The following is a 22,267-nucleotide window of genomic DNA, read 5'->3' on the forward strand; positions in this document are numbered from 1 at the left end:
ACCTGCTCCCTCCCACCTGTCCTGGCTGTCATGAGGCTCACGGCTGGAATCCTCAGATGCTCTGTGGATGCTCAGGGCCTTGGACATCCTCCCTCATGTTCAGCTTCCTTCAGGCTCAGTAAACAGTGGGAAGGTGGGGTCAGGGTTGCCAGGCCCCCTTTCATCCCTGAAAGAGGCCTTCCAATGTTTGAACATGTCCAAAAACACCCTGGACCCTCATCCGTTTCCCAAAGATGCAGTCTCCAGCTCTTGGGCTGTCTGGGTGGAGGCCTGACTGTCGCTAGCCCTCTGGAAATATAGTAGGCAGATGTGAACTCACTCTGAAGTGGGGGGATGACTGCATAGCTGGTGGCATCTGAGACCAGCTGGTCAAGACCCCAGCAAGGCAGGCTGCAGAGGGCGCGCTGCTGAAAATGGTCTTTGCCAGTTAGCAGTTCAAGGGCTCCCGGACAGGAGGGGACTCAAGACAAGGAACTGGGAAAGGGGAGGAGAATTCTCAAAGATGGATGAAAAGATGGTTCCACCATAAATTCTAATTTGGAGGGTTTGGTGCTTTGGAAGACCTGGCGACCCAACGGCTCCCATCTCTCCACTTCCAGTGTCCATCCTTAATTGGGGTGATCTCCTCGTAGCTTACTAACCAGCTGCTCAGCTGAAAAGCCCTTTCTTTCTCCGCTCCCCCTGACCCTCAGCCTCCGTGGCAAGGAGAGAAGGACGAGGGGAGTAGAGAACCGAGGACCCCAAGCCACACCCCAGGCACTGCTGTGAGTGGAGAAGAGGCCCCAGCTGAGAGGATGTGGGGCCCACTCAGGCCTCAACCCCAGCAGCTCCATTTTACACACGGACTTTTTGTTTTTATCATTGAGGACAGAGCAGAGATAAGACTCAGAGGCTTGGGTTCCAGTCCTGACTCTGCCTCTTACCTGTGACTCAAGCGAGTCTCTCTCTGGGCCTCAGTCCTGCTCAGTTCATAGGGACCATCAGGCCTTGCTGGGTTATGGCAGAACGGGGAGGGGCTCTGCATGTTACGTGAGAACTTCGGGAACTCAGCCTCCCTGTGCCTCAGCGTTCCTGTCTGAAAATGACCATAATCATGGCTCCTGGTTTCGAGGCGGGGGTGGGGGGGGCCTTGCATCGCTCAGGTGATCGTGTAGACCGTTCAGGACAGGCTGGGGACAACAGAAATGCTCCCAGAGTGGCAGCTATTATGATTCACTCTTGGAGGAGATAGATGTCCCGCTGTTTAAAGGTTAACTGCTAGGGAATTCCCTGGTGGTCCAGTGGTTAGGACTCTGCCCTCTCAGTGCTGAGGCCCAGGGTTCAATCCCTGGTTGGGGAACTAAGATCCCACAAGCCATGATGCGAGGCCAAAAAATTAAATAAACAGGACTTCCTAGGTGGCACAGTGGTTAAGAATCCGCCTGCCAATGCAGGGGACACGGGTTCGAGCCCTGCTCTGGGAAGATTCCACATGCCGCGGAGCAACTAAGCCCATGTGCCACAACTATTGAGCCTGTGCTCTAGAGCTCATGAGCCACAACTACTGAGCCCGTGTGCCACAACTATTGAAGGCCACATGCCTAGAGCCCGTGCTCCACAACAAAAGAAGCCACTACAATGAGGAGCCCACGCACCACAATGAAGAGTAGCCCCCGCTCTCATCAACTAGAGAAAGCCTGTGTGCAGCAACGAAGACTCAAAACAGCCAATAAATAAAATAAATAAATAAAATTTAAAATTAAGCAAACAAACAAACAAATAAATAAATGTTAACTGCTAAATGTGAGGAAGACATTCGAGGCTCACAACCTCCCCATGAGATGGCTTGGTAAACGTGCCTCCAGACATGGGCTGTTTGAGGACTGCGATCATGGATTCCAAAGTCAGGTGGACCCAGGTCTCTTGGGTCCTGGAGCTTATGCAATGAGGGGGCCATTTTAAGAATAAGAATACAAAGTGATCAGACTTACCTGGTGGCTCAGTGGTTAGGAATCCACTTGCCAGTGCAGCAGACAAGGGTTTGATCCCTGGTCTGGGAAGATCCCACATGCCGTGGAGCAACTAAGCCCGCAAGCCACAACTACTGAGCCCATGTGCCACAACTACTGAAGCCTGCATGCCTAGAGCCTGTGCTCCACATCAAGAGAAGCCACCACAATGAGAAGTCTGTGCACCGTAACGAAGAGTAGCCCCCGCTCACCGCAACTAGAGAAAGCCTGTGAGCAGCAACAAAGACCCAATGCAGCCAATAAATAAATAAATTAATCAATTAATTAATTAAAAAAGAATACAAAATGATCAAGGGACACAGTCCAAGGCCTTTCCCACGCCCTTGCAAAGGGCCGGTCAGTGGAGGGCCCATAGCCAAAGGTGCATAAGCTGCCATGGTCAGTCCCTCTGTGGTCACTGGTAACCAAGCCAGGCCTTGACCCAAACTCAGGACTTCCCAATTGCTCCCAGTCTCAGCAAGGACCAGGCCATCCGGGCAGGCACCCACTGCCCCTCTCGCTTGCCTCTTGCAGCTGCCCTGCCTCTCCAGCTACATCAAGTTCAGAGTCTTGGACTGGTGAGCAACTGGGTGGAGGCTGGAAAACACGCCAGGGAGGCGGAAATCAGAGCTGGGCCAGGGGCTCAGCCTGCAGGGTGTGTTTCTTTCCAGCCCTAGGAACAAGTGCTATGATGAGATTGGGACGGTCAGCCTGTCCCTCAACCAGATCTCATCCACTGGAGCTGAAATAGAAGGCAAGCAACCCCCCCACCCTCCCTGGCCCCTCTCCCACACTGCCCCGCCCCCTCTCACCCTCTGCCCTTGCAGGAATGTACTCCGGCTTCCTACCCTGCTTTGGCCCCAGTTTCCTGACTCTCCGTGGGGGTAAAAAGGCCCCTTTCAGGATCAAGGAAGAAGATGCTGTAAGCTTCTCATGTCAGCTCTAGGGAACAGTGGAGGTAAAACCAACCATGTGTAAGGCACCAGGGCCCAGGAAATGCCTGGGGAGGGCCTGGCGCTGGTTTCTGTCCCCCACACTCCAATAGATGACTTGAAACCTATACCTAAATGGCCATATAAACACTGGGCACGTGCTGCGGCACAAGAAAGAAATGGATAGCGTGCTCTGGGGTTCACTGAGGAACACTGGGCATTGAGGTGAGACTTCAGGTAAGAGTTTCAGCAGGTGGAAAGGTCATGGGCGACAAAAGGAACAGCACAGGTAAATGTGGAAAAGCACTGGGTTATTCAAGACTGGTGGTAAATGCTGGAAAGCCAACTGGCAAAAGAAGGGAATGGGGCTGGGAAGGACTCTGAGTGAGGAAGAGCCGCAGAAATCAGGACCTCAGTGCCATTAGGAGGCTCTCCCATGCTCACTCCATCTCTCATATCTACTATTCTTTCCTGGCCCTCATTCATTCCTACTGCAGTCTGACCTCCCTGCTGGGAACAGGGCCATGGAAGTCTCTAACAGAGCAGGCCAGGGAAGCATTCTAATTGGCCTTCCTAGGTCATGTGTGCTCCCTTTGGGCCAATCACTGTTGCTGAGGAGGCAGGGCCTGTCCTGATTGGCCAGGCTGGGATAATTCAGTAGTTATCACAGTCCCCTCCAAGCAGCAAGGGTTTACAGGGAACAGGGCACTTCAGATGGGCCAGCAGGTACAACTGCATGAAGAGGAAGAGTAGGCCTAAGGGTGTAGAAGAGGGCTTAGGGCCCAGAGGTTTCCAGGCATGGCCATGACTGAAGTTTGTAGAATTCCTCCCTGGGATTGTTGTCAGCGCTAGGCAGGAAGTTAAAAGACAATCCTGTCTTTGCTACAGAGGTTTCAGGGGAGATTTTCCTGCTTTTTTTCTCTCATCCCTTTTCTCACCATTTTCCTTCTTGTTACTCTAGAATACACCCAACACTGTTAAGGATGGTTTAGCTTATCGAGGCCGAGTCTTCCTGGAGTTAATCACCCATATCAAGTCCCATCAAGATGCCAAGATGAAGGATCTCTCCCGAGACGTGATCAGTGTAGAGGTAACCACACGACACAGGTAACCCAGGAAGAAAGCTCCTCTGCCTCCCCCTAGTCTGCTGTGGGTCCCATTTCTGACATTGCAAGAGGCCCTGGCGGGCAGTGGAATGCGCTTTATGGATGTGTGAGGACGTTTGGTCAATCCATCTGAGTCTTTACTAAGCCCCTGTGAGGGCTTCCTGCTGTGCCAAACCCCAGGAGGTCAGGGGACCCAGTAAAGACAAGATAAGGTGTCAGTTTAAGAGATGTGTAACCTAGTTAAGGAGAAATGGTGTTCTAAGGAGTCTGGATTTCTTCCTGAAGGCCAAGGAGGGTCAAGGGGCAGGAGGAACCATATCAGGAATAGATGAGAAGGGAGTAAATTGGGCCACTCACTTACTCAGGAGAAATGGGGACACAGTTACAGGAGAGGAGAGCTGGAGAGGAGGGAGCAGGTACCAGAGACCCTTTGGAAACAATGATCAGAGCCACTGATCAATAGGACAGAAGAAGTGAGGCTGAGGCCCATTTTCTGCCTCAGGTGGGGAGGTGGGGAGGTGGGGAGGTGGGGGCATGTATCAGCGTGGGCTCCCAAAGGAGGAACAGGGCTGGGGGAGATGAGGAATCCCACCTTTGACGTGTGCTTGTGAGACACCCACGACGACCAGTCCCCAAGGCTGCTAGACAGCAGAGTGTGTCATCAGCACACCAGGATCTACCCAAGGTTGTGCAGGAGTTGCCCAGGGAGGCAGATGAAGTGAAAGCAGAAGGGGGCTGAGGCTGGAGCCCATCAGGAGGCACAGCCTATGAGACCAGAGGAGGAGGAGGGGGCTTTACAGAGAGACAGAGGGGGCGTCTGCGAAGTGGAGCACTGAGGCAGCCTCCGGAGGGGAGAGCTGCACAAAGGAGCGATCAGTGATCTGAATGTGGCGGAGAGAAAGGCTGAGGACCCAAAAGTGTGCACTGGTTATGAGGAAGGCCCCAGTAGCCTTGGGTCAGGAGAGAAGTCAGGCGGCCGTGGGCAGGAGGGAAAAGTTAGAGACGGTGCATAGAGGCAAGTGCATAGAAACATAGCTGCAGGGAATTCCCTGGCTGTCCAGTGGTTAGGGCTCCATGCTTCCGCAGCGGGGTATGGATTTGATCCCTGGTCCTGAAATGAGAGAGGGGCTTATGTGGTGGATAGAGGGCCTGAGCAGATGGGCTCATGGTGGGAGGTGGGGGCTTGAGAAAAGCCAAGAGCAGATGTGTGTGCGTATGCATCCTTCACCACACACCCCTGCCTACACTCGGTCTCACCGAAGACAGGTGTTTAGGCAAAAGGGAGAGAGGTGGGATGGCCCAACTCAGAGTCTACCTCCTGCCTGACTTCAGGAAGAGAAGGAACCAGGGCTGGCTGGGTGGAGGGAGCCAGGTGATGGAGGTCCTGGGAGTAACTTCCTTTGATCAGCCAGGTGAGTGGGAGTCAAGGCAGGATTTTGAGAGAGAGCAGGGGTTCAGTGACGGTCTATCTCACCCTAAATAGAAGCAAAGGTGGCTTTTGAAAGAAACAGGGCACCTCACGCTTGCCTCCCTGCTTGTGTCTCTAGCCTTGTTCATCCCTTGGCTTATGTACTGGGGTTGTGGGGGGGTTATTGTTTTAGAGGCACCAGAACCGCCAAAAGTATGGGCTATGCGTCATCTTCCTTTCCTGTACCATGATGCCCAACTTTAAGGACCTGATCCAATTCGAAGTCAGCATTGGTCACTATGGAAACAAGATGGACCTGAGTTACAAGCCTCTCGTCTCAACCACACAGTACAGCCCGGTGATATATGATGGTAAGAGTCAGATCCAGCCGAAGAGTAGAGAGCAGCCGGGGCATGCCAGGCTCTGTGTTGAACCTTTGAAGGGTATTAGCTCGTGGCACATTCAATAGGCATTGTTAACCCACATTAGACATGAGGAAAGTGAACTTCAGGGAGGTGACATCACCTGCCAAACACTGCACAACGAGTGGGTAGCGAACCCACGACAAGCGCTGAGACCAGGTTTTGTCTTCAAGTTCCTCTCTACACTACTTTCCACACCACAACTTCCCAACCCCATCTTCTCTCCCACTACTGTGAACCATCCCCATCCAGGCACGCAACTACCATCCACTACTCATCTGCCCACCTTCTATCCATCCATGAATCCACTTAACCACGCATTCATCCATTCAACTACCATCCATCCTCTATCCCAAGCACGCAACCAACCACCCACACGCCCATCCATCCTTTCATCCAAGATATGCTCATTGGACACGCTCCTTGGTGACTGCTTCTTTCACTTAAGATAATGCTATTGGGCGCTGTAAGGTTCTCAAAGTGCAGCCCCTGGGCCAGCAGCATCAGCACCACCTGCGAACTGATAGAAATGCAGATTCTTGGCCTCACTCCAGACCTACAGAATCAGAAAACAGAAGAGCAGTCTGTGTTTCAGCAAGCCCTCCAGGTGACTGGGATGCATGCTAAAGTTTGAGACCCACTGCTCTAGAGGAACACTGTCTCACTTTCATCTTTGTCAGCTTCACCCTCTCATCACCCATCAAGAGCTTTTCCATGCATCCCACTTGTCTGCCTGTTTTTTTAAGAACAGCTTTTCTTTTTTTTTGGCAAATACAATATGATTCATCCACCACACAATTCATCCATGTGAAGTGTGCAATTCAACAGTTTTTAGTATATTCACAGAATTGTGCCACTATTACTGTGGTCAATTTTACAATGTTTTCATCACTCCAAAAAGAAACCCTGTACCCACTAGCAGTCATTTGCTATTTCTGCTCTACCTCCTATCCTGAGGCAACCACTGATCTACTTTCTGTCTTATAGAGTTTCCTATCCGGGACATTTCATATACATAGGATCAAACAATGTGTGGTCCTTGGTGACTGCTTCTTTCACTTAACATAATCCTCTGCTTGTTTTTAAATTATGAAATACATACAAAAAGTATATTAAATGTATATGTATAGTTTAAAAAAGAATAATAAAATGTGTACCCATAAACTCACCACCCAGCTTAAAAGGTAAAAAATTATCTTAGAAAGGATGAAAATTGTTGAAGCATCTTAGAAGTTCCCTGTATGCTCTTCCCAGATCCACTTACCCGAGAAATAACCACAGTCCTAAGTCTTGTGATAATCACATCCTTGCTTTTCAATTTTTACCACCTATGTATGCTACCCAAACAGCATACTATATTCACATTACATATACATGGAATCTTTCAGTCTGTATTTATCTGTTTTGCATCTTTTCTCGATATTAAATTTTTATATCGATATATAACCCGAAGCTCATTTTCATTTCTGTGTGTATTCTACTGTGTGATTATACCACAAATTATGTGGTGTATGTAGACAATTTAGATTGCATCTTTTTTATCTACTATAATAATGTGGTTGTGAACATTCCTGTACATGTCTCTTGGTCACAAGTGTAAGACTTCCTCTAATTACATACCCAGGAGTGGAAGAGAAATTCAAAGCAAAAGTAATCATACCAAATTACACTCTCATCAGCATGGTACGAGAGCTGCTACTACTTTGTGTTCTCACCAGTACTTGACGCTGCCCAGACTTTTCATTCCTGCCTATCTGGTGGGTATCTTACAAGATCTTGATTTGCAATTTCCTGATTAGAAATAGAGGTTGAGCACCTTTTCATATGTTTACAAATATTTGTTTTTCCTCATTTTTAAAAAAAAATTTATTGGAGTATAGTTGAGTTACAACGTTGTGTTAGTTTCAGGTGTACAGCAAAGTGAATTGATTATATTTATACATACATCCATTCTTTTTTAGATTCTTTTCTCATATAGGTCATTACAGACTACTGAGTAGAGTTCTCTGTGCTATACAGTAGGTCCTTATTAGTTATTTATTTTATATATAGTAGTGTGTATATGTCACTCCCGATCTCCCAATGTATCTCTCCCCCTTCTTTCCCTCTGGTAACCATAAGTTTGTTTTCTACATCTGTGACTCTATTTCTGTTTTGTAAATAAGTTCATTTGTACTTGTTTTTTTTTTTTTTTTCCGGCCACACTGTGTGGCTTGCGGGACCCCAGTTCCCTGACCAGGGTTTGAACCTGGGCCACTGCAGTGAAATCCAGGAATCCTAACCAGTAGGCCACCAGAGAACTCCCTGTACCATTTTTTTTTAGATTCCACATACAAGTGATATCACATGATATTTGTCTTTGTCTGACTTACTTTACTCAGTGTGACAATCTATAGGTCCATCCATGTTGCTGCAAACTGAATTATTTTGTTCTTTTTTATGGCTAATATTCCATTGTATATATGCACCACATCTTCTTTATCCATTCATCTGTTGATGAAGATTTAGGTTGCTTCCATGTCCTGGCTATTGTAAATAGTGTGTCAATGAACACTGGGGTGCATGCATCTCTTCAAACTATGGTTTTGTCTGGATATATGCTCAGGAGTGGGATTGCTGGATCATAGGGTAGTTCTATATTTAGTTTTTTAAGGAACCTCCATACTGTTCTCCATAACGGTTGTACAAATTTGCATTCCCACCAGCAGCGTAAGAGGATTCCCTTTTCTCCACACCACCTCTAGCATTTATTGTTTGTAGATTTGTTTTTTTAGCCAAGCCATGTGTGGCTTGTGAGATCTTAGTTCCCCAACCAGAGATCAAAGCCGCACCCCTTGCACTGTAAGCTTGGAGTCTTAACCAACTGGACCACCAGGGAAGTCCCTTTTCTTTTTTTTTCCTTTGAGTGTTTGTAGATTTTTTAGTGATGGCCATTCTGACAGGTGAGAGGTGATACCTCGTAGTTTTGATTTGCATTTCTCTAATAATTAGTGATGTTGAGCATCTTTTCATGTGCTTTTTGGCCATTGATATCTTTCATCTATTATTCTATTTGACTATATTTTTCTTACTGATTTGTATATTATTTTTTTCTGGGAACAATCTTTTGGTCAGATGTGTGTGTGCTGTAAATATCTTCTCCAAGTTTGGAGCTTTTCATTCTCTTAATTGTGGCTTTTTCTTTTTTTTAATTGAGGCATTATTTACCAACAACAAAATGCACAGGCTTTAAGTGTACAGTTGGATGGATTTGGGCACATACACATCCATGTAAGCATCATGGGTAGAAACTTCCATCACCCTACAGGGCTGCCATGTGCCCCTTTTCAGCCAATCTCCCCAACCCCTGGGGACAATCATTGTTATGCTTCTATCACTATAGATTTGTTTTGCTTGGTCTACAACTTCATAGAAATGAAGCCATACATATGGTACCCTTTCTTTTCCTATGGCTTCTTTAGCTCAGCCTAGTGTTTTAGATATTCATCCATATTGTTGCATATATCATATTTTGCTCCTCTTAATTTCTGATAGTATTCCATTATATGAATATGATAGTTTATTTATCCACTCCCCTGTTCATGGACATTTGGATTGATTCAAGTTTTGGAGTATTATGAATAAAGCTGCTCTGAACATTCTTATATAAATCTTTTTGTGGAAATGTGTTTGCATTTCCCTTGGGTGAATACCTAGGAATGGAATTTGGGTTTTACAATACCTAACATTTTTCCAAAGTGGTTGTACCATTTTACACACCCACAGCAATGTTTGGGAGTTCCATTGGTCCATATCCTTGTCGACTTTTGATATTGTCAGCCTCTTTCATTTGAGTCATTCTGACAGGTGTGAATTTGTACCTAATTGTAATTTTAATATCCATTTCTCCAATCACTAATGATACTGAGCATCTTTTCATACTCACATATCTTTCTCTAGTGAAGGGACTGTGCAAGTTTTTGTGTATCTTTCATTGCTTGTCTTCTTATATGACATTGCAGGAATTCTTTTATATTTTGGATACAAGTGCTTTGTCAGATATGTTCTGCTAATATTGTCTTCCACTCTGTGGTTTGATTTTTCAATTTCCAAGCATTGTCTTTGGAAGATCAAAAGTTTCTAATTTTGATGCTTGTTTTGTTTTGTTTCAGATTTTTTTTTAATGTGGACCATTTTTAAAGTCTTTCTTGAACTTGTTACCATATTGCTTCTGTTTTATGTTTTTGGTTTTTTTGGCCCGGAGGCATGTGGGGTCTTAGCTCCCCGACCAGGGACCAGAGACCAGGGACCAGGGATCGAACCTGCACCCCCGGCATTAGAAGGCAAAGTCTTAACCACTGGATTGCCAGGGAAGTCCCTCTAATTTTAATGTTTAATTTGTTGATTACCTTATCTTTCAGAGTAGTACACTATGTGGTCTAAGTAGTATTTGTCCACCCCAAGATCGTGAAGATATTCTCCTGTGTTTCATTCTATAAGCTTTATAGGTTTAGCTTCTTTGTTTAGGTTTATGGTCTAACTTGACTTAGTTTTTATATCTCATATGAGGAAGGGCTCAGGATTCTTTTTTTCTATACAGATATCCAATGCAGCACCATTTGTTGAAAAGACTATTCATTTCCACTTTGAATTACTTTGACACCTTTGGTGAAAATTGATCCACCATATATGTGCATCTCTATCTAAAGTCTCTATTCTGTTCCATTGATCTATTTGTCTATCTTTATGCCAGTATCACAGTCTTGATTACTGTAGCTCTAAAGCAAGTCTTGAAATCAGCTAGTACAGGTCTTCCAAGTTTGTCATTCTTTTACAAAATAATGCAATTTCTGGCCATTCTGGTTCCTTTCCATTTTCATATGAATTTTAGCATCAGATTAACAATTTCTACAAAAAGGCCTGCTGGAATTTTCCTGTCTTCTTTTGTTTTAATCAAAAGTTTTTTGTTTTGGTTTGGTTTGGTTTGGTTTTATTATTGCATTCTATCTCCTCTATTGACTTACTGGCTATACATCTCATTATTTTTAGTGGTTGCTTGAGGGATTACAATAGTGACCTATCAGAGTCTACCTTGAGTTAATATTATACTACTTTACATATAATAAGTAGTTGATGGTCCTTGTTTCTACTTCTACTTCTTGTCTATTATGAATAAAGCTGTCTACAGGTCTCTGTGTGAACATACACTTAGAAGTGGAAGAGCTTTTTAAGTTTCTCCACATGCTCGCCAATGTTTGTTATGACCTCTTTTTTATATATTTACTATTGTGGACATGTATCTTATGGTGGCTTTAATTTGCATTTCCCTAATATCTAACGATACTGAGCATCTTTTCATATGCTCGTTAGCCATTCATGTATTTTCTTTGTTGATATGTCTATTCAAATCTTTTGCCCATTTTTTAAGTTGGGTTGTTTATTATTGAGCTGTAAGAGTCTTTCATATATTCTGAACACAAGTCCTTTATCAGATATATGATTTGCAAACAATCTGTGGCTTGTCTTTTCATTTTCTTCACAGTCTCTTTCGAAGTGCAAACATTTTCAATTGGCTGAAGTTCCATTTTTTTCTTTTATGGTGTGGTAGTGTTACCCACCAGGGTTCTTGGCCTTCCCCAATCAGCAGAAATCCACTAGAGGCCAGACAAAAAAATTCAGGCAAGGCTTTATTGGGACCCCTGCTGGGGGGGAGGGAGCAAGAAAAAACATCAGGTTCCCTTGCTTGCTAGCTTGCCCAAGCTTATTCCTTATATGGGGTGTGGGTAGGGATGTGTCCAGGGGTCGGGCTGGAGGGGTGGCTTAGGTGGTTTGCCCATCCCTTAGATGGTGGTGTATGCGGGGGCTTGCACAGTACCCTGCTTTTGCTGCAGACAGCCTGTTTTCGCTCCATGCTCTTCAAAAGTGGCAGCTGGGTTTTTTGGTCTTTTTGTATCTTTTTGAGTCCATAATTTGCCCCTAGTGCCCAAATGGTCACAGTTATTTTTAGTCCCATACAGTTTCTTTGTATTTCATTGCTCCAGGAGAGGTGTGTCCAGGTGCAAGCATTGTAGCACTGCAGCAAAGGGTCTTAGGTCCAAGCAAAGGGTCCCAGGTCCCAGCCTGTCTCAATAACTAAGAACTCTTCCCAAGCCAAGGTCGTGAAGATTTTCTCCCATTTTTTCTTCGAAAAATTTTTAGTTTAAGCCTTACATTTAGCTCTAGGATTCATTTTGAATTAATTTGCATACACACATCCAAATTTTCAAGCACCGTTTGTTAAAACGACTATCCTTTTCCTGTGTGAGTTTTCCTAAATTTTGTTTTTAAATATTCTGTTTCATTGTTCAGGTTTTCTACTTTGGGGGCTCCATTTATGGGCTTAACAATTCTCCTCGGTTTTCTTCTGTATCTGTCATTTTCTCCCTGATCCTCTTTGGCTCTTTATTTCCATCTTATTTTGGTCGGTTTTCTTATTTCTATGCCTCTCACGGATTGTCTGCAGAGTCTAATCTCCCTTGGGCTGCCTTTCATGTGGTCTTCCTTCCTGTGATGTTTTTGTTTTTTCTTCTATTCGTTTTCTGAGTTTTGCTGGCTCACATGTCCTCCTGAGTCCTGAGTTCATTCTGGGGGTGTGTTTTTGCTGGCACTTTCTGCACTTGGCTCCCGTCAAGACGTGACCCCCACTGGCTGTCTTGCTATTCATTCCCCACAGGTGACTTCTGTCACCCTTCAACCCTTACAGCTCCTAGGACACTCACAGCTGCTTTTGGCAGCCCTTATGTGTATTTTGAGCCTGCAGATTATATCTGTCTCCTTGTTTTGCTGAAAATGGAGTTATTTTCCTTCTCCTTGTTGCTTTTGTACGCTGTCCAAGAGTAGAAGAAGAAAATTGCCATCTCGTATGGGCACGCTCACATCTGGGAGCCCCGGTCAGGGATCTCTGCTTACTTATCATCCCAGTGATTCACTCAGTGCCACTCTGAAACGGGTGTCCTCCCAACAATTGTGGAAAATTATAAGATACTTTCTCTTTCAAAATTACCTCTTTCCCTTGTCTTTTCTAGCTTCTTCTCGAATTCACTCTCTCCTCTGTGGAACTTCTCATTCTGTCCTGCACGTTTTAAACTCTTTCTTCCTGGGAATTCCTTGGCGGTCAGGTGGTTAGGATTCTGGGCTTTCACTGCCAAGGGTCTGGGTTTGGTCCCTGGTCTGGAACTAAGATCCCATAAGCCGCATGGTGTGGCCAAAAAATAAAGTAAAATAATAAAATAAAATAAAAGCTTTCTTCCATATTTTTCATCTCTCTGGGCTGCATTTGGCATAATTTCTTCTAACTCTTTTAGGAAAGGCCCCAGGTAACCATCCTATTAAAAAAACTTCTGGCAGCTCCCTATCTGTCTCCCTCACTTCATCCTTCTTCATACATTTCCCACCATCTGACACACTGTATTGTATGTATTTTGTCTTTTATGCTCCCACTATTTTTTTAAATTCTTAAGTAAACTTTTGATTCAAGTATAACACATCTGTGGAAAAGTACACAAACCAAAGCATCCAGCTCAGTGAGTTATCCCAGGTAACAATATTCAGACCATGAAACAAAGTCCCAACATCCCAGAGGCCCCTTGAGCCCCTCAACCCCCATCCCCACCAAGGGCTGCTACCCCTCCTCTAACCACCAATTAGTCTTGTCTGGTTTCTAACTTTATATACAAGAAATCATATAGCATGTATTCCTTTGTACCTGGCTTGTTTTGTTCATCATTTTATTTGTGAAATGCATTCATAAACCTATGCATTTGTTGGGTATAGTTGTAGCTCATTTATTCTCACTGCTGTATAGTATTCCACTGTGCAAATACCATAATTTATGGATCCCTTCTACTGCTGGGGGAGATTTTGGAGGTTTCTAATTTTGGACTGTTATGAATAGTGCTGCTGTGAGCATTTTTCTACATGTGTTTTGATAATGGCATGTATGTCTTTCTGTTGGGTGTATACTTAGGAGCAGAATTGCTGGGGTAGAGGGTATATATATTGCTTCTTAGCTGCTCGGTTTGTTTGTTTGTTTTTTGTTTTATAATTTATTTGGCTGAGCTGGGTCTCAGTTGTGGCACGTGGGCTCTTTTAGTTGCAGCATGTGGGCTCTAGTTCCCTGACCAGGGATCAAACCCAGGCCCCCTGCGTGGGGAGCACAGAGTCTTAACACCGAACCACCAGGGACATCCCAGCTGCTCGTTTTCTTGGAACTTACCTGTGGGAATCCTTTGGGACTTGATTGAAGTTTCATGATCCAGAGAGGATTTGTCTTTGCTTCCTCCAGTTACCTGGGGCACTGCCAGCCAGAGGCCACATTCAGTTTTCTCCAGACCATGCAGGTGGCATGAGTGCAGAGTACAATCTGCATGAGGCCCCACTTGTGGTTACAAATTTTCAGGAAAATTCCTGCCCCTCTACCTGGAGCCACGCTAGAGATGGGCAAGTTTCTTTATTGTCATCTTCTGTGCGGTAGACTCTTTTTTTTTTTAATTTGTTTGTTTATTTATTTTATTGTCTGTGTTGGGTCTTCATTGCTGCACACGAGCTTTCCCTAGTTGCGGCGAGTGGGAGCTCCTCTTCATTGTGGTGTGTGGGCTTCTCATTGTGGTGGCCTCTCTTGTTGCAGAGCATGGGCTCTAGGCGCGTGGGTTTCAGTAGTTGCGGCACATGGGCTCAATAGTTGTGCTCACGGGCTCTAGAGCGCAGGCTGAACAGTTGTGGCACACGGGCTTAGTTGCTTCATGGCATGTGGTATCTTCCTGGGGCAGGGATCGAACCTGTGTCCCCTGCATTGGCAAGCGGATTCTTACCCATTGCACCACCTAGGAAGTCCCTGTGTGGTAGACTCTTTCGCACTGACTGAGGGTTGAGGGTTTATGGTTTGCAGGGCCAGCTCTGCAACAGTGGACTAGTTTGCTAGGGCTGACATCACAAAGTACCACACACTGGGTGGCTTATAACAGCACAAATGAATTGTTTCACAGTTCTGGAGGCTAGAAGTCCGAAATCAAGGTGTCGGCAGGTTGATTCCTTCCGATGAACCTGAGGGAGAATCTCTCGCACGCCTCTCTCCCAGCTTCTGGGGGTTGCCTGCCATCTTCGGTGCTCCTTGACTTGTAGACGCATCACTGCACCTCTGCCTCCATCTCCATGCGGCGTTCTCCCTCTGTGTGTCAGTCTCCACAGGCCCGTCATCTCTCTATCTCTCTCCTCTGCTTGTAACGACACCAGTCATTATGGTTTAAGGGTCCAGCCTACTCCAGTAGGATGTCACCTTAACTAATTACAGCTGAATGAGCCTATTTCCAAATAAAGTCACATGCTCAGGTAGCGGGGATTGGGACTTCAACATAGCTTTATAGGGGACACGATTCAACCCTCTCCACATGGGGTGTCCTGTTAGCCTGCCCACCCCGGGCAGTGCTCGGCTCTCTGTTTTGACACCTGGGCCCCAGCAGTTGTCAAAGAGAAGAGTCAGTTCTCCAAGATTTGCCAGAAACTCACAGGACAGAAGTCCGCTTTGCTTACCCTTGCCTCATGGACTTTCTGCTTTTAATTTATTTTTGGTTTCTGTGGATTTCTTGCTTTTATGTCAACCCAGAAATACATCTCAGAAAAAGAATCCCTTGGGAATTCCCTGGCAGACCAGTGGTTAGGACTCGGTGTTCATTGCCATGGGCCTGAGTTCAAACCCTGGTCAGGGAACTAAGATCCCACAAGCAGGGCAGCGCGGCCAAAAAAAGAAAAAAGGATCCCTTCTGTTTCATCTAGCTTTTCACCCCTCGTTTCAGTAAGGATCATGCCCAGGGGACCCAGCCTGCCGAGCCCATCACTGGCTTCTGTCCATGCTTGCTCCTCAACCCCGCTCCTCTGCACAGGCAGGCCCTTTATGTCAGATGTCTGCCCACTCCAACCAAACCCTGGTCTCCCGAACCCAGGGCCCACTCTTCCTCTGCCTCCCGACCACCCAGAAGGAAGACCCTGCCTCCAGGCAGGCCCCTGGGCTTGGCATCTTGCCTGAGGTATGTGCACAGGCTCTGGAACTGAATGCCTGCCTTATACACCTGGTTGTGCAACCACAGGGACACCACTTCCCATCGCTAGGCTGGGATTCCCACCTGTAAACCGGGGACTCGATAAGCCTGTGTGACCCTGAGCACAGTGAATGCTCCGACCAGCTGGCTGTGCTCGACAAAGCGCATCCTTCCTAAACCGGCCCTCAGCCCGCCCTCCAGTGGGAGGGGTCCAGTTAGGATGCTTAGCAGATCCTAGAAGAATGAAGTAGCCCAGCAAAGGTCCTCTGATGGGACACAGGGAGGGAACACTGTCCCTCAGACCCCCCCACCCCCACCCTGCATGTGTCTCTGTGTCTCAGGGAACATCTACCATTATGTGCCCTGGTATAACACCAAGCCCGTGGTGGCCGTGACCTCCTACTGGGAGGACGTCAGCTTCCGCATGAACTGCCTCAACCTCCTCCACTTCACTCGGGACCGCCTGGTGAGTGGTGCAGGGTGGGGGTCAGAGGGCGGGTGGTTCAGGGAAGCACCTGGGTCATTGATGGGAGACTTGGGACAATGAATTGCAGTCTTAGGAATCTGGTCACTCAGCTCTCTCATGCGTTCCACACCAACTGAGATGGACGCGCCAGACACAGGCACCGAACACAAGAAAATGGGTAGACACAGTCTTCACCAGCCAGCAGGGAAGTCGGATATGCAATAGTCAGGATGCAGTGCCTCAGGGCCACAGCAGAGATGGAAGTACCGAGAGCCATAAAGGCAGAGAGATTGGGGTGGGGGACATGAAGAGAGGAGAGTCAGAGGAGGTGTTGGAAAAGGAAATGACATTTGAGCAGTCTTACCTAGGGGCAGTGGTGGGGGTGCAGAGAAGGGAAAAATGGGCAAAGCCATGGTGATAGGAAGTTCAAGGGGGGTGGGGGCCGGGCGGTGATGTGGAAATAAGACCAGAGAAACTGGGAAGGGTCAAATCACAAAAGGTCTTAAGTGTCTGTTAAGGAGGACAGACAGTTTTAGGCAGGAGAGCCACCTGGTGCCTCTGCCTCAGACATGACTTTCTTGCATAGACAGAAGGGAAGCCCAGGGTCAGGGCCCTGTAACCCCTTCATGGTCCTGCCCCATCCTGGCTCCTTCCTGCCACCCGTTGGGAGGGTGCATGGGAATCCTAGCCTTGCAAGGGCGTGTGACAGCTTTGGACTGACATCCCCAGGTTACCTCTCAAAGATCCCCAAGTCCTGGCTGAAAACATCTGGGGCCAATCAGCCCTGCAGCCTGTCCCGGGGGAGCCCCACACTCAATTGCCACTTCTCTCCTGCTGGGCAGAAAGCCAATCTGGATACCCTGAAATCCATGAGGAATCCGAGGGACCCAGCTCTGCTTTCCCAGTGGGAGAAACTGCTGAGGGAGCTGGTGGAGGACTGCAAGTAGGAGTGGGGGTACCTCACCCGGGGCTGGGGCTGAGCTAGATCAGGCTCACACAGGGGCTGGTGTGCAGACAGGACCCTACAGAACAACCCCACCGCCACCCTTCCACATCCCTGCCTCTGCAAGAAATATGAGCTCTGCTCAGATCTCTCCCCAAACAGCAGAGCTGCCCCTCTCTTATTCAGGGACCCCCAAAATGGCCCTGACCTCCCCACCCATCATTGTCCCCCTGCCACCACACCCACGCCTGTTGCTCCTACCAAACCAGCCTCTCCCTGTTGTTGAGACAAGCCCTGCATGGTCCTGGCCCACACTTTTTCCCCTGTTGCTCCTTCTATCCACAAGGCCCTCTTCAGGGTTCTGCCTGTCCTGGAAGAGCCATTGGAAGGCCTCTCTTGGCCCCACCTCCCACTTGGGTCCTCTCTGTTCCCCCCCGCACCCCGGGTTTGGTTGGCCCCCCGTCTTCACAGCTCACACCTCTGTCTACGAGGAGGTCCTGAGCATGGGCCTGGCACGCTGTGGGGGCTGGGAGGACAGGAGGGGGAAGGATGAGGGCCCAGGGGCCAGGCCCGCAGTAAGTGGGCTTCCTAAGGAGGGTGGGAAGGGCTCCCCAGGTCAAGCCGGCAGGTGTGGGGCAGGATCTCGGGTCTAGGAAGGGCACTGAGGCCGGGCAGGATGGTGAGCAGGTGAGATGGGAGAGAGACCCAGCCCTGCCCCCACCCCGGTCCTGGCCACAGGCGCCCACTGCCCTGCATGACTGATCAGCCCAAAGCCACCGACCTGGACAAAAAGAGGTGGCAGCTCCGCAGCCACCTCCTGCAGGAACTGGCCCAGAAGGCCAAGGAAGCCCAGCCCAGGGACATGGTGGCCACCGTGGAGGGCTGGCTGTACCGCCTCAACATGGTGCTCCCCGAGGTGGGTGCTGGACACTCCCACGGGGAGCAGGCCTTGGAGCCGGCCACGCGGGCCTGATGCTCTCCTGCCTGACAGCCCCAGGTGAACCTCCCGGACGTGATGATCTGGCTGATGTCCAGGGAGCAGCGAGTGGCCTACGCACAGGTGCCCGCCCACACCATCCTGTTCTCCCCGACGGGGGCCCGGCACTCTGGCAGGTTCTGTGGGAAGACACAGACACTTTTCCTGCAGGTGGGGAGGCCAGGGGTCCTCAGGGGAGGAGCGGGTCCATGACATCCTGAGGGAGAAACCCTGAACACCCCCCCTGGGCGGCCCCCAGGAGCCTCCCAAGGGCATGCCCACTTCATCTCTGCCAGGCCCTTCACCAGGTGAAATGGGGTTTAAACGGTCTCTAGAGGAAGGCGGGGGCCTGGGACCGTCAGCATGTGGTCGACGCCAAGTCCGTGCCCCTCATAAATGTTCCTCAAGTTTGTCCCCTCTGTCATCCTCACGCCTCACTTGGTCCCATCCCTGTCCTCTCTCCCCTGGGCCACAATTGGCTGCTATCTACATATTTAATGCCTATAGGGTTTGGGTGCCAACCCCTCATATCAGATGCAACTCATAAATAAGGCTGACTGACCACAAGTCCCCTGCCCTGAAGACAACCCCCTGCTTCCAGACCTCCTCCTGGGGAGGCAGGTGGGGGATACTGCCTCCCTCTCGGAGATGTCCCTGGCCCCCTACTGCCCTTCCTGCCATTGTGGAAGGCTCCTCCTGTGCCCATCTGAGTCCTCCTCATCCTGCAAGAACCACTGAGATTTGAATCCTGGCTCTCCCACTCACTGATTTGTGTGAGCTGGGGCCAACTCATGACCATGTCTGGCCTCAGCCTGCCCCTCTGTAAAATGGGCCAGTGATGATGATGCCCACCTCATGGTGCTGTGTGGGGATCAGAGAACTTAGCGCATCGCCTGGCCCCTAGCAAGCATCATTGTCAGTGTTGCCATCAGCCGCACTCTTCCCAGGCTCCCTAGCAGCACTCCCCTCCCCCCCGCCTCTGGTATGCCCATCACCTAGCTCGGTGTGAGGCCCTACTCCTGGGGCTCAGGGTGAAGGCATAGGCGTGTGTGCCCCTCCCTCACCCACACCCCTGGCCCACGGGGACCCGCACCCTCGTGGTTGTTGACCTGCCTCTGGCTCAGTACCCAGAGGGTGAAGGAGAGAAGGACACGCTCCCGGCCCAGCTCCGGGTCTGCATGTGGCTTGGCAACGTGACAGACAGCAAGGACCTGCAGCTGCTCCGCCAGGGCGAAGTGGTCGTGTACGCGGAGACGGTGAGCAGGGCCTGGGAGGGGCTGGCGGGATGGTGACGGGGCAACAGTCCAGCTCCAAAGGTGGAGAAAAACATCACCGGCACAATCTGAGAACCATGAAAGGGGCTCGAGAGAGGTGGCAGAGATGTAGGGCGTCCTTGTTGACAAGCCATAGGCTGCAGTGACAGGACAGCTGAGTTGTCCCCTGGGGCCGGTCACTCTCACCTGGATGGAGGTTTATTGGGAGTTTCTCCCAGTTAGTTCAGGGCATGTGAGGTGAGCCAGGCTCCGACTGCTTGCAGGGGATCTCATCGGTCCCCAGCATGACAGCCCGGGACCCCTACCGACCCCAGCTGGGTGCTGCAGGCCAGCCTGGTGGTCCCCGCGAAGGGGAGGCTGGGAACAGTCAGAGGAGCTGGAAATGAGGCATCTTCCCACAGAAGCGTAAACCCAGGGGGTGGGTGAGCAGCTGGCCGGAGGCTGCTCTATAATCAGAGGAGGGGAGGACACAGCTCAGGAGAAGTTTCTGAGAACAGAAGGGAAATAAATTTTGAGTTTCAGGTTTTTTCATTTACTTTGTTAAAATATATTTTCATGGTTCCAAAGTTGCATGTTGTGGATGGATAGATTGTAGGACTTGGAGGCGCTGAAACCCAGAGGGATTTAGAATGAGTGAGGGGCGCAGGGGCTGCGTGCCCAGCAGGGGAATGTGGAAGAAAGGCCCAGAGGCAGCAAAGACGTGGCAGTGGTGGAGCAGGACTGGGTTCCCAGGGTCAGCAGTGACGCGGGGAGGACAGGTCACATCTTGGGCACCATCAGGCTCTAACACAGGCACCCACCCCACTCCACTCCTTGATCGCGGAGCCGCCTGGGGTAGAGGTGACCTCTGAGCCTCAGTGTCCTCAGCTGTGACAGGACACGGGAGGGTGCGGATGAAAGGGAATATAGTTCATGTAATGCCCTCGGCATGGGCCCCGCCACAGTGAGCACTTGGTGCGTGGTGGCTGCCTGTGCTGAGGTTTTTGTTTTTTTTAATATTTATTTATTTTGGCTGTGCCGGGTGTTAGTTGTAGCAGGCGGGGTCGGCGTTGTGGCATGCGGCATCTCGTCCCCTGCCCAGGGACTGAACCCAGGCCCCCTGCACTGGGAGCACGGAGTCTTACCCACCGGACCAGCAGGGAAGTCCCTGCATGTGCTGATGGACAGCGGGGACAGTGCTGTGCCATCACAAGTGACAGCACAGCTCCTGCCCCTGGGCAGGCACCACGCGGCCCTTTGTCTAACTACTGTGTTTCTGGGGGGGCGCCTACAGCCCAGAGTGGGGGCCCTCGGGGGGGTGCTGGGGTGCTGGGGGGGCAGCAGGCGCTGATGGCCTCCCCTCCCTCAGTACGAGAATCAGGCCAAGTATAAGGACCAGTGGGGGCAGCCGGGGCTGCAGCACCGCCCCAGCTTCTCGGACGTCATGGGGCACAAGGCCCTCCCCAAGGAAGATTTCAGGGAGCCCCGTGGATGGCATTGGCAGGGGCCGTGGACCGTGGAGCCTCAGCGGAGGTAAGGCGGAGGTGCAGGGCCCGGAGCCTGTGTGCCCCGGGACAGGCAGCACTGGAGCTGACGCTTCTTTTCACCCAGGAAGGCCAGTAGGCAGCAGCCCAGAGAGGCAGGCACACAGCCACCGCAGCCCGGTCCCGCTGGGGGCGGGGGTGCCTGAGACAGGGGGCCCTGCCCACCACCCTTCCCTGCATGCCAGGCCCTGCTGCCCAGCCTTGCCCAGAGCGGGTGGGGCTGCCAGGTACGGGAGCGCTCAGCCAGCAGAGGAGGACCCCAGGGGCCCATAAGCGCAGGGAGAGGTGCTGGGAACTTGGGGTCTCACTGCCCTCAGGCTCCTCCTGGACACAGACATCAACAAGAGCCAGGTGCTGGAGGAGGTGTATGAGCACCAGCGCCGGGACGCCACGGGGGCCTGGGGGCCTGCCACCATCCCCAACACGGACGTGGTGAGCAGGGGGTGTGGGGGCAAGCGATGCAACTGGGGGGCGCTTTGGAAGCTGGGAGCAGTGGATCAGGGGTTACCGTCTGAACCCTGCTCCCCACACACCGGTGGGACCCTGGGTGAGCACTGATGGGGTCTGTATCCTAAGGTGGCGGGGAGAGGTCCCCTAAACGGAAGAACCACAGAGTGGGCAGGGTCTCAATCCCCCCTCCCAGAAGGAGAGAGGCTAGTCTCAGCCAGCGCTGTCCGAGAGAACTTTGTGTGATGATAGAAGTGTTCTGTATCTTCATTGTCCACGTGTGGCTGCTGAACTTGTGAGAGTGAGGAACTGAACTCTGAATTTTCTTTCTTTCTTTTCTTTGGCCATACCACGCGTCTTAGTTCCCTGACCAGGGATCGAACCCAGGCCCCCGGCAGTGGACGCGTGGAGTCCTCCCCACTGGACCACCGGGGAATTCCTGAATTTTGTTTCATTTTAATTAACTTAAATTAAGGAGCCCCAGGAGGCTGGTGGCCACTGATTGTACAGTGAGGTTTAACCCATCTCTCATGCACGCGGGTCTCCCCTCCTCAAGGGCAGAGCCGGCTTGGGCTTGGGCAGGCTGCAGCGTCCAGCTGAGATTCAGTCACACTATTTGGCTTCCACAGTCGTTAGTATGGTTATTTCCTATTTATGGTGAGTGGTTCCACTGATAGTGCTTATATAATGTTTCCTTTAAAAAATACATGTATGGTTCGGAAAGGCAAGC

At 49.8% G+C, this 22,267-nt stretch overlaps 1 protein-coding gene across 1 annotated transcript in view; it reads left to right on the forward strand.

The window, feature by feature from the left end:
- Positions 1 to 22,267, forward strand: part of FER1L5 (fer-1 like family member 5) — a 53,466-nt gene that overhangs the window by 18,839 nt on the left and 12,360 nt on the right. Inside the window, exons 15-26 of the mRNA XM_057740715.1 lie at positions 2,523 to 2,566; positions 2,660 to 2,742; positions 2,816 to 2,910; positions 3,882 to 4,010; positions 5,628 to 5,805; positions 16,250 to 16,374; positions 17,217 to 17,317; positions 18,056 to 18,233; positions 18,309 to 18,464; positions 19,418 to 19,549; positions 20,916 to 21,079; positions 21,408 to 21,522. Of these exons, the coding sequence (XP_057596698.1) occupies positions 2,523 to 2,566; positions 2,660 to 2,742; positions 2,816 to 2,910; positions 3,882 to 4,010; positions 5,628 to 5,805; positions 16,250 to 16,374; positions 17,217 to 17,317; positions 18,056 to 18,233; positions 18,309 to 18,464; positions 19,418 to 19,549; positions 20,916 to 21,079; positions 21,408 to 21,522 (1,500 nt within the window). The remainder of the gene's footprint in view (positions 1 to 2,522; positions 2,567 to 2,659; positions 2,743 to 2,815; positions 2,911 to 3,881; positions 4,011 to 5,627; positions 5,806 to 16,249; positions 16,375 to 17,216; positions 17,318 to 18,055; positions 18,234 to 18,308; positions 18,465 to 19,417; positions 19,550 to 20,915; positions 21,080 to 21,407; positions 21,523 to 22,267) is intronic.

The sequence above is a fragment of the Hippopotamus amphibius genome, chromosome 7 (genome assembly GCF_030028045.1).
Source record: "Hippopotamus amphibius kiboko isolate mHipAmp2 chromosome 7, mHipAmp2.hap2, whole genome shotgun sequence".
Classification (NCBI taxonomy): Eukaryota; Metazoa; Chordata; class Mammalia; order Artiodactyla; family Hippopotamidae; genus Hippopotamus; species Hippopotamus amphibius.